This window comes from Nymphalis io, chromosome 9, assembly GCF_905147045.1.
Source record: "Nymphalis io chromosome 9, ilAglIoxx1.1, whole genome shotgun sequence".
Taxonomy (NCBI): Eukaryota; Metazoa; Arthropoda; class Insecta; order Lepidoptera; family Nymphalidae; genus Nymphalis; species Nymphalis io.
In genome coordinates this window covers 3,215,577-3,228,305 of record NC_065896.1, presented here as the reverse complement: position 1 = coordinate 3,228,305, position 12,729 = coordinate 3,215,577, and the positions used below count along the sequence as shown (strand labels likewise).

The 12,729-nt window shown below is 29.9% G+C and overlaps 2 protein-coding genes across 3 annotated transcripts in view; both read right to left on the bottom strand.

Moving 5' to 3' along the window:
* Window positions 1-1,020: 1,020 nt before the first annotated feature.
* LOC126770851 (protein FAM234A) lies at window positions 1,021-3,654 on the bottom strand. Its single transcript, XM_050490452.1, is given in 1 exon segment — window positions 1,021-3,654. A coding segment is annotated over 1 exon segment (1,860 nt). The 5' UTR covers window positions 3,529-3,654; the 3' UTR covers window positions 1,021-1,668.
* A 1,004-nt stretch (window positions 3,655-4,658) lies between these two features.
* LOC126770829 (suppressor of cytokine signaling 2-like) overlaps window positions 4,659-12,729 on the bottom strand; it is a 31,319-nt gene continuing 23,248 nt past the window's right edge. Inside the window, exons 1-4 of one of the 2 annotated variants that reach the window (XM_050490420.1) lie at window positions 8,196-8,754; window positions 7,345-7,646; window positions 7,023-7,168; window positions 4,659-6,345 (exon numbers count right to left, since the gene is read on the bottom strand). In XM_050490420.1, the coding sequence (XP_050346377.1) occupies window positions 6,018-6,345; window positions 7,023-7,168; window positions 7,345-7,646; window positions 8,196-8,271 (852 nt within the window). In that variant the 5' untranslated portion in view covers window positions 8,272-8,754 and the 3' untranslated portion in view covers window positions 4,659-6,017. Of the gene's footprint in view, window positions 6,346-7,022; window positions 7,169-7,344; window positions 7,647-8,195; window positions 8,755-12,729 lie in introns of those variants that run through there. The other variant, XM_050490421.1, reaches the window with a different exon arrangement.

Below are 12,729 nucleotides of genomic sequence, written 5' to 3'. Positions count from 1 at the left end.
AAATACCTTAATTATTGTTTGATTATATAATAATAAAAAGAATGTTTACATATTTATAAAAATGAGTAAGTTTTTTATTAATTATCCAACTTTGGAATTGCATAGCAAAAAAAGCCTGTCCTATTGTGGGACATTTTTGAGCTGTTAATTTTTACCATACTTTTACAAAGGCAATGTATCAATTTTTGATGCTTATTTGTACAAAGAAACTAGCAAAAGACAGAATGCTTATATAGTAAATGGTGATGGTGAGATTTTGTTTTTTTTTATACTAAATTCATTGACAGGCTCTAAAACATTGATATCCTGTCGAATACACACGTGATAATCTGTGCATATTTGACACTATCAAAAATTATATACGTTTATTTAAATTTTAATTGTTCTTTGTTCTCTTTTGTTAAAATAACATTAGTTTCGAGAGGTAGGTGAGATAAAAAGCATAATAAATTAGTTTAAAAGTTGATAATCGAGTATAAGACTGTCACTGTAGTATGAATCGTATTACCCTTCGCTCGATGAAGAATCAAAGATTTATTATTTCGCAACACTGAGCGTAGCGATATCGCGTTGTTTGAATATTTATTGTATTCGCAAATACAACAAATTCGTCATCTACACACGTGCATATAACTCGAATATGTCATTTTATTTATTGTTTCGAATCTTTATACAAATAGTAAACAATCTGCACTATATGACAACTCATGAAAAAAGATGGTGACTTAAAAGTTATTGCTTACTCAAAGAGAGTTTTTTTTTTAAATATAATTCAACATATTAGGTTTATTGCAAGTCTTGTAACACTAACTATATTATTTATTAATAAAGTACACATGAATCCAACTTCCATGTATTCTACCAATAATTTTTTTTATATTTTTTGTTACAATATGTTAGAAAGTGTAACATCACCGAATTAATATTTTCCTCATAATCTGTGTAAAACTTTCTTCATGTCAGTTTAAAATTATTAAATAAATAAAACCATTTATTTTATATATATTACTTTTATTTTAAATAGGAAATACAATTTGTGAATACAAATACTTAATAAAATTTTATTAAACAATCCTCTTAGCCTCTCTTAAGGCACATTAACTGATTGATAATAACTAAGACACTATTTATATTAATAAAAAAAATGTTTATCACCACACAGTTGAACATTAAATTATATTATAGGAAAATATCAATAAAATATATTTGTAAAAAGATAATCCCAATAATTAATTCACAATATCTATAAATAACTTCTCGTAAGATACAATAAACTATCATTTAAGACATCAATATAAAGCAGAATTCTATGACAAAGATTAAACAAACAATTAATATATGATTTGAGATTCATTTAATAACAATATGATTCCTTTATAGTGATATTAAAATTGAACACAGATGTTTAACATTATTATGAAGAGCATTACAATCATCTCTGAGAATTTTATTAATATTGAAATATATTGGTCTGAAATGAACAAACAACTATGTAACTATATGATTTAAAATTGGCTATTTACAATTTACCTACCATGATATAAATTTGATTGATGACTAGATATATAAGCCACTGCCAAGCCAATATAGCATGCATAGCAATTTTTAGAACAAAATATCTTAAAACTAACACATTTCTTTCATTGATTAAAAGTTTCAAATATTGTATTAGTTATCTGCAACAAACAACTTTGGTATTTCTGATTCTAGCCTAATAACTCTAACGGTTGACGTCAAGCGCCAATCGTCATATGCTTGGGATTTCTTTGGAGAATATGACTCTGGAGGATTAAAAGTACTGTAGTATGATATTAATTCATGCGACTGATCTTCATCTAGATCCGCAATAACTAAAGATCTCTCTTGATACTCTAAATCAGGTTGACATGTTGGTGATGGGGTTCCAGTGTCAATAGAACCACGGACACAAATTTGTACAATATCAGTTTGGCTCACATTTACATGAACATATGATTGAAGGTTATCAAACGATACCAAAACAATTCTCTCTGAAATATCATGTGCTGTGAAATTTGCATATTTGATGAATGATGAAATAGAAGCGACATTTATAGTCGGCCGGTAATAAAATATATCATAGGTATTCTTGGGGCTTTGATTTTGTACATTGTATCTTACTTCATCAATTTTAAGTGCACCCTTTGCCAGGTGTGCACTGTTCCACTGTCATAATTTCAAGACAAAGCCCCTAATAGAGTTTGCAAAGGCAAATGAACTAGGCTTCATAGCGTACACATGGTTAGCAGAATACTCCCAACTTACATTTGTTGTTCCATTTTTCTCAAGCAATAATTTTAGATTAACTCTACATGAGTTGGGACACTCACCAGAATTTTCAACAATAAGTTTTCCAGGTCCATTTGTGTATATTTCCCAATTGTTTGCACTGCTCATGCTCTTTTTTAAACTGACGTTTACCCTCTTTGAAACCATTGGTATGGGAACTGAATGATTTGTTGATTGATCTAACTTCAACAGTTTTCTATATAGCCATGGATATGTTATCTGCCGCACCGCTTCAGATGTTCCATTTTTGCATAGATATGTGATACCGTCGGACTCTGTCAAAAGCTTAATCAATAGACAATCATGAACGGTCATTGGATCACCTATAATGTTACCTGTTGCTCCAGATATTATCAGCAATGAATTATGATTAGCATTGGGATATATGGTGGCCACAGTCAGAAGATCATAAACTTTATCTTTATCCATATCTTTTATTACTATTGGAAAATCAATTGCTACAATATCACTGAATATTTTACCTTGTTTAAGAATATACCAATAGTATGTTCCTGACAATGGGTTAAGAGCGGCAAGCAATCCCTCTGTACCAGACACAATGCAATCTTTCTGCTTATCGCGATTCACATCAATAAGATGACAGTCTATTTCAGTCGGTATTCTAGTTTCTCGTGTATACCAACCGACTTTACCAGTATTGCCAACAATTAATAAAACTCCATTCACATTGTCATTATTGTCTTTTTCCTCTTTCATATGATTTCCGCGGTATATGAAAATAAGATTTTTTGTATTGGGTATAGCTCCGTCTACGACTTGAACGGCTCCAGAGAGCTCTATTTCGTCGTAAGGAATCTCCCAGCTCGTAGTTTTATCTTGCCACTCATTGTTAATGCAGCTACCAACGTCGGAGCATGGAATACCCCAAAGAAATATTACTATAGTAAAAACGCAAACAAGTATTGATGCGATAAATGCGCAGCGCCGTGAAAATGACATTCTATTTGACATATCGGATTGTAAAAAGCTTACGTTATCCATCGTGCTTTCTACTGTTTTTTCATTTGAATTGTACTCGTCCATGTCACTCATACTGTAGTTCTTTGACGACTGCAGTCCACTGTTGTAGTCCAAATTATTACAGCTATCCGAAGCCTGGATACGTACGGCATTTTCTAACTTCTGATCATCTTCCGATTCTGAATCCGACAGTATTTGCTTAAGAGGTGCATAGTTACCGCCGGTACCATTTGCTGACATGGCTTGTAATGATTAGTTTAAAAATAATACCTTACATTTCTTAGTTTGAGAAAATAGTTCAAAAATACTTAAGTTATAAATAAAATCAATATTCAATAACAAGTCACGCCGGTTGACATTTGGAGACTTTGGTCTCTTGGCTCTTTGGTCATAGATAAAGATAACTCTATGAACCATGATAAATAGACTAACTGATGTTGTTCTCCAAGTTAAATGGAATAATTTATAAAATGAAGCAAAATCTTTGTTTTATTATTAATTACGTCAATATTCATTTAATGAATTCGCTTAATATGTATTACATTTATTTACTTCAATATAAGTTAAATCTCACTTTTTATGTCAGAAACGCTATCAAGGTGTTTGTGCATTATTACTAATACACCAGCGAAATGATTTTTTTAACCTATGTTCTAAAATAACAAGTCGTGTTTATTCCTATCCAGTACCTACCTATATTTTGGCGCTAATAATTATTAAAATTTTCGTGATTTAAAATAAAACTATTACCTCTTTATTTGCTACTAAAATAAATTGATCCAAATTTACGCAAAATTTCTGAAATTGATTCTGAATCTAATTTTTACTTCAAAAAAGCAAAATAAAATTTACCCTACTAAATCCTTGCAAATATTATAAACGCGCAGTGAGTTTGTTTGTTTATTTGTTATGCTTTTACGTCTTAACTACTCAACCGATCATTCCGAAATTTTGCATACACGTTGTCAGGGGTAAAGAAAAAGACATAGTATAAAATTACTATAAGGTTTGTACACACGTACAACTTACGCCTTTAGACTATCGTTGTTCCTAAGTATTTAAATATTTTATAATTATTTCAATCATCATAAAATATAGCTGAAACAGGTGTTTTGTAATAGATCGAAAACTTTGAAACCGTGGTTTCTGCTAGTTATGACCTACGAAACTAAATGAAGATACAAAAGCGCTCTGAAATAAGCATAACTGTACAGAATATTAATAAAAAAATTATAGATCATTTTATTATTATAGGGGAATTTTGTACACACTAACTACTGGATTAATTTAATGAAACTCTTTTACTGGTAAATTTTGTTTATCTTTAAAGTAGAAGTTAAATATTAAACTTATTAAAATAAAACAACAAATTAAAGGCCGAATGTATATTTTTTTGTATATAAATTATTTGCTTTTCTTTTAATACATAAACCTACGAACAAACATCCTCCTATTATGTCACACTTAATTACTTGGTGTTTTGTTTCTTTCAGAAATAGTATAAAAATAAGTATGTTGTTAAACAATTTTTATATTAATTTAAGAAATTGCCTCATAATAAAACAAATGCATGTTATTTGAGGCTGACACCATTTACTTTTCACACATGTATTATAAATATATTAATTTTGCGCTAACAAAATATTGTGAAGCTTAATATTTAACTGAGATTATTTAAGGTACATGTTTTATTCTACATTAGTGAACATCACTAGCCAAATCCCTATACTACACTAAGCAACCATTACATGGTATACATTTTGTATTATTAAGATTTTATTACACTAATTACAATTCAAAAAAATAAATAGGAAAAACAAAACAATTACTATATACATATTCAGCCTCAAAATATCTGTTATAAGTAATCATACTTTGTATTCATGTTTTGATGGCACATATTGATATTACTGTGTTTAAGACAATTTTTAAGATTAGGAGCAATTTTCCTCAACTTATTCATTCTAATTTTTATATTTAACTAATTAAAGAATATTTTTTAAATAATCTTCGAACTGAAACTATTATACGATTCACTTTAATAATTTAACTCGCAGTATGAGTAATCTTAGATAGGAACAAAACAAATATTGTGTGTCAGTAATTAGCCTATTATTTTTAGTCGAGAAATAAATAAATAAAATATAGCTCTACAAAATAGTGTGATGATTTCTTAATATTATGGACAAGATTAGGCATTTATGAATAATTGCTTAATCAAACAAAATATATTGTTTCAATAATATTACTACTGACTGTTATTTAAAGTGGCGATTTACAATTGTTGATAGATGCTCAAAGAATTCAGTCTTGCATTACATTCAAAACATCTATATATACAGGTTAGACAGTAGACACACTTAAAAAACATCTGCGTAAATATTTCACTAAATACCATAATTGAGTCCCATATTGAATACTTATAAATAATACAGAAGTTATAATTTAACTATTAAAAAATAAATGATTGTTAGTCAGTTTTATAAAGGAGCCCGCCCTTTATGTCTAGCATCCTGTACTAGCTTTTAACTTTTAATGTACATTTGTACAATAAATATAAATTAATGCAATGTGACTATACTTAGGGTTACATTATTATCTTACTGCAATTAATATTTGCATAGTCCATATTATTTCCATTATATATTTGCTCTAATACCCTAATATCTTCACTAGGCATCGTTAAGACGCGATTAGACTACATAAAGACTAAAGAACAGATCCAAACGTTAGATTGAGTATGGATATTCGCCGAGATAGTCTATTAGAGTGGAGGGCAGTGGCAAAAGCCTGTGTTTGGGGGCACACCAAAGTTTTGGCGTGAGCGGGTTTGAGTCTAGGGTCTTGTGAAGCGCTAGGCGAGCTGCATGAAGTAGAGTCGGTGGCGATTTCTTAAGAGGGACTTTTAGAAGGACCGGAGAATGTGGGCATCCCTCTCGGTCCACCCAAACTGTGCCCGCTGGTCCTCGTTCGCCGACTCGAGTGTAGTGCTGTACGAGTTCCACGACACACCGAAACCGCGGCATATACCTGGCAAGAGGCCGGTCGCAGTCTAACCTAAAAAAAGAAGCACATATTAATTTTATCGAACTATATATTACTTAAGTATAATTTTAATATTTATTTGAGCAACCCTTATTGACAGAAGTTGACATTATGATGTCAATTAATATGTCATAACATGTTTTATAAGGTCAAATAATTTAACCCAGAAAAATCACTATACACGGAAGAACAATGACACACTTTTATTGCTAACTGGTTTTATATGAAACTAAATAAATGATGAATCAATTTATTATTTAATACTTGTAATTTGTTATTTTGCAATTACTCTGCATAAAATCCAATTAATATTTACTTGTAAGGGACTTCACTAAACAATGAGTCAGGCACTGCTTTGTTATGCAAGTTTTACGTAGAATTGGTTTAAGTAGGTTCCATCTTAATATATTATTGCAATATCTTAAAAATATTTTTAATGAAAACTGAATTGTACTTAAGAAAAATAATACTAATGTAACAATTACACACAGGTTAATAGGAGTATGAATTCAATATGAAAGTTAGTAGTTATGAAAAACTTTAATTTGTATGTATGCACTATTATAATATTTATTAATTTTAAGTACAAACATTATCATAAAAACCATTGCAATTAATATTAAGATATTATTATTATTATAAGAGGTCATTATTGTTTATTAAGTACCATGAAAAAAATTACTGCTTACCTAAAGAAGCCCTGCTCATAGTGTAGCCTGACAGAAGTTGGTCCCCTTTCTGTTTGCACAGACAGTGAGAATATAAAATTTCTATCACCGGAATCTCTTATCACAAAAGCACCGACACTTGCGTCTTTAAGTAAATTTCGAGCACCCTAGAATGAGAGAAAATTACTTATTAATACACCAATTATACAAATTTTACAAAGAATTTATGATATGTTAAGTTTATATTAATTCAAAGAACAATAATAACAAATAAATTTTACATAGATTAAGTTTATAAGATTTTAACCACCCCTTTATATTTTTAAGTTATAAGGGTACAAACCTGCCAATCTAAATTTCCATAGTACCACCCAGACAGTCTTAATGCTCTCAGCGTATCAGCTAACCGTCTCAACTCATCATTGTATGGGGTTGGTATTAATGGTGAAGATGGTGTTGTATATAAAGGAGAATGTGGCAAGTATGTTGGCTGGAGAGTGAAGGGTGGTGTGACTGGTGTCACAGAAGTTTGTGTGTGAGTCTTAGCACAGGCCAAAGAGACTCGGAGCTCATGCTTGCAGTTTGGACAGCAAGCAACACCTGTTGACCAACTGTTGAGAGGCACCCCCACTTCCACACAAGCATCTGTAACAATGAACAAATTAAGATTTAGTTTATTAAAACATTTTCATTTAATTATAGTTCATAATATATACCTTAACTTTTATAAACTTAAATTGAACTGTTTAATGGTATGATTTAATATTCACAGAAAATTATAAGAGAATATTCCCAAATTATTTTTATGAATAATAAAATTGAGAGTAAATAGTTTCACGTAAAAACTTCTACTTTTATGCAACTTTATCTGTTATAGTTGTAAGCAAAGTCATTGAATAATGATTTAACTGAAAAACTACTTAAACTATAAAAAGTAACACTAAAACACGCATGAACAAAATTTAGCATTTTATAGAGAGAATATAATTTGATTGGTCGGAAAAAGTTGGACTGAGTAAATATTGTAAATTATTTTAGTAGTTGAGAAAAAACGCACACATTACCGTATTGACATTACTAAGTGTTTAGTTTATTACACTTATCACTCCAACTTCAAAAATACTTTGTCATTTTTTAATTTTAAGGTTACAATTATACTTTATTGTTAAAAGTAACTCAGTTTATAAAACTCACTTTGTGTCGGTAATCTCGTTGCTATGGTCATATTTAAAGGACTCAGTATAGTACCCCGTCTTTCAACCAAGCACATTTGGTTTTCACTTTTTGGTGGAATACTACGTGTTCCACCAGCCTCGTCGTCGTCAGAGGCCACGTTTTAATCACTTTGCCAAAAACAAACACAAAATGTTTTATTTTAAGACACTTCTCTATGTTGTTTCTTTTTGTAGTTTTACAATTACAAAATTATTAAAGATATAAACTTTAGAAAACACAAATTAAAATGTCAAGATGATCCGCTTGTAACACTAATAGCACTTGTACACAGTTCATGATTTTGATGACAATTGAGAATAGTGTTGTGACTTGTGACATCGGCGAATACCAAAGACAAATGTCATATTTTTAGAAAATAATTAATTACGCTTGTAAAAGCTTTTTCTAACGAATATATAGTGTTACACTCGAAGTAAACGCGCGAACATTGCACAGCGATGTTTTAAATACTACGCGAGTCGCGACTTGCAACTGAAGACGAGCGAACTTGCAAACGAGAAGTGGGGATGTACGCTCGGAGGACGCTGCCGAACGACCGCGACACCCGAGTGATACGAAACTCGAACGTTCACTATTTCCGAGAATTCATTCACTAACCAACAACAATTATCCAGTTATCTAGTCGTTTGCTTGCTATCTTCATTGTATTGTATTTGTACGTAGCGCACGATTCTGCGTAATCTTACATTCATGTCTATTCTACTCAATTCATTCTAGTTAATAATGAATAATGTCGATCGTATGAAAAAACAATTTTTGGAACCTTTTTTAAGCGAACTTAAAACAAAAAAAATCTCATATTAATTCTAAGATTAGGATTAAAAGATAGAAGCAATATCATAAATGTTACATCAATGACAATCTTAATAATTAATTTATTATTGTGAAATATACTAACTCAATCCCCATTAAAATAACAAAAGAAAAATAATTAATATTATTAAACATTTAATTTAAGATAAAAAGTAAAAGTTAAAACTGACCAGAAACTAAAAACTTACAAAAAATGACCAAAAGTGACAGTCGGACAAAAAAGAGCGGCTTTGACCGAAATGCGTTAAGTAACGCGTGACCTGGTTACAAGAGTGGGTTCACTCCACTGTAACTGTGCGTGCAGCTCTAGTCACGAATGTTTCCTTGAAATGCTATAACTTTTTACGATTTCTACCATAATCACCTTTATGTCTACTATACAGAAATCAAACTATAATTATAAATTTTTTTAAACATTATATCACATAATGCTTGATATTGCCATATATTAACGGTTAAATAGTTATTTATCTATTATGCTTATAAAAATGGAGTATAATCATTAACATTAAGTTACTTTAATTTATAGGATACTATAATAAAAGAAACACGTAGATACATAACGGTTTTGATGAAAATATATTTTCAAATGTATGTATATATATTAAATAATGTTACAAATTAACATAAAAAATTGATATGAAACCAGGATAAAGTTACATACTAAATTGTATTTCGAACGCTATAGAATACACAGGTGTTCAATCGACATTCGAAATTCGAACGTGCCATAGAGAGTGAGTTCCCCGTAGTGCGATTATATTTGGCGTTCTCAGAAGCCCCTACCTGCGAGAAGCTTTCACAGCCATAAGCCATCTGCCGCTTGCGCAGTTGCACATTTGATACGCAGCTGCTCAATATTTTATACAGAATACAGATTGATTAAATTTTTATACTGTACATATTAATACTATTCGCAGAATATTATGTTCTTAGAACGTTACCTTTTCAAAAGATAGGTAAGTGACAGCTGAGGATAAATGACTTATCTTATATCTTATATTGCTCGTAAGTATATCTATAAATTTCATGCTACCAACACGATGAGGTCATTAACGATTTGAAATAGTTATTACTAATAATATTAATATCTATGATTATATGGGAAACGCTTGTCTGAAAACAAAACTAATAATACTTACACCATAAATAATAATTATTTTAATAAGAAATGATAAATTAAAAATATTGAAAATCTTACAGACATTATAAGAGTATTAAAGATTTTCTAGTAGAATCTATGATTTGAAAAAAAACCTTATATAATATGATGTATTCATTCGTTAAATCGTATAAGTCTTTAAATTTGATTCATTCATAATAAAACATGTACAATATTTCGTTAAAATAATTTCACAATATAGCAAATATTTCACTATAATACTAATATACTAAAAATGTATAAACCATTAACAATATTTATACCTTTCACTGTTATAGATTAAAAATATTAGATATGTTTTTGTTGTGGTTTCCTTAATTTTACCTTACTATGAACAATGTCTATACAGGATTTTTAACTGATTTCCTGATGATTTAGAGATTTGAAATGTTGAGTATACCTTAGGATTTAATGACAATGCAAGAAAATGAAAAAAGGCGTTTATTTCATTTGTGGATTTTATTATAATTTGACTTTTTAAATACAAATGAAGCTAAGGCAATTTTCCTAATTTCCGATCGAAATAAGTACACATTCGGAAGGTCACCGCGGTTCACGGAACTCGCCACACTCCGATTTCAATTTCTCAGAGCGTACCGTTGTTCGTGGTATGTACTTCTTTAACTTGGGGTCTGACGATGAGTATACACATTCTCGGAACTCATTCTTATAATAGTTCCGTATATCATGAGACGGGGCTAGTGTATCGAGGAATTAGTAGCGTAATGTTTAAGCTTAGGTATTGCTGGAATGAGCATGATGTTAAATTCCCGAGTATTGTGACTGCTAATCATTTAAGGTCCAGCTTAGATAGTAATTTATTTTATATAATTTATTAATCAAGCTTATGTAATAAAATCCTATTAGCTAGATATAATATATTTTTAAGTATTATATTTATTAATTAAATTTGTATTACAATGTTAATGGCAATCTACATGAAATAGTTGCAGTTTAAAAATTAGAAACATTATTTTTTTTAATAGAATGTCTGATGAATAAATGAATGTTTAATTTCCATTGCGTCAGTTATATTTATGGCAAAATTTTCGATGGATAGATCACATTTTTCTTGTATTTTACGAGGTTATCAATATTTTTTTAATTACAGTTTGTACCTGAATTATGAAATTGGTTATAAAACGTCTAATTTATCAAGGAGTACGGTCCTTTATTTTATGAAATCGATTTAAATAACTTCCATCGAAATGTGTGACTAATTTAATTATACTAACAAAATTATTGTAAGCCGACATTATACTATAGCTGTTGATTCAATAACACTGCTTAGGTATGCTTCGCTGTCCGTGGTCATGATGGTTTTGTACCATAATGAGTACTTCTACGAACTCTATGTTCATGGCGTAAACAAGACGAGGTAGTTGAACCGGTTGGAAAATACAAATAAACATAGTGTGCCTTTTATGGTCAATGTCTGATATTAATTGTGTAATGGCAGTATCATAACATGAAGTCATTTTGGTTATAACCAATAATTTATATATATATATAAATAGTTGTACAAAAAATAAATATAACATCGTGTCTTTTGTTTGAGCAAAAAAAAATCTTTTTTATCGGAAAATATACATATGTATAAACTTTTTTATTACAAGTATTTCATTTAAATTGATTGAATTATAAAACAATTTGTTTTTTTTTATAGCAATACTACTTGGATTACTGATTGTAATCAAAGACAAATGCCATATTAAGTTCTGTCACACGCATATCCAAATCTGCATTTGATTCGGATGATTGGAGTGATGGCAGTGTTACTATTATAAATATATACATATACGTATTATATGTATATAATAACTGTTCATACTAGGAGCTCATGTCGTTTTTCTTAATGTTTTAGTAGCTTCCCCGAGTATTTTGTTTCGTTTAAGTCATATGAAATCATATCGATATTAATCTTTATGAAAATGATGTCATCGATGTATCGAATTAGTTTATCAACTGGGAATAAAGATAATCAATATTAATCGTTCACTTATCACGATTTGTGTATTACGATACGGGATACGGGACCTATGTATAAATAGGCACAGACAACCCAGTTCAGTACCTTTTTCTCTATTGTTTGTTTGTTTTTTTTTCTGGTCGCTCGTCTAGCTTTAGTATTATCAATACAAAAAAAATGTAATACGATTACGAAATATATATATGATACATATATTTTCTTCAAATTTTCATAAAAAGAAGAAAACACCATGAATACTTTAATTTTAAACACGAAAAGTTTTCCAACCGGTTCAACTACCTCGTCTTGTTTACGCCATGAGCTCTTAATACAATCCAACATTCATACAATTGGTTTTTTTTTTGTTATGTATTCAGAACTTTGTAATGTAATTGTTACTTTAAACTTCAAAGAAATAAATACTTAAGCAGAAAATAACCAGTCATATTTTACACAGGTATCCAAGAGGATACACATACATTATCTCTAGCCGACGCTTTACTTTGCATTGTTCTTAAGATTAAGAATCTTTCTTGATATTCGCCCTG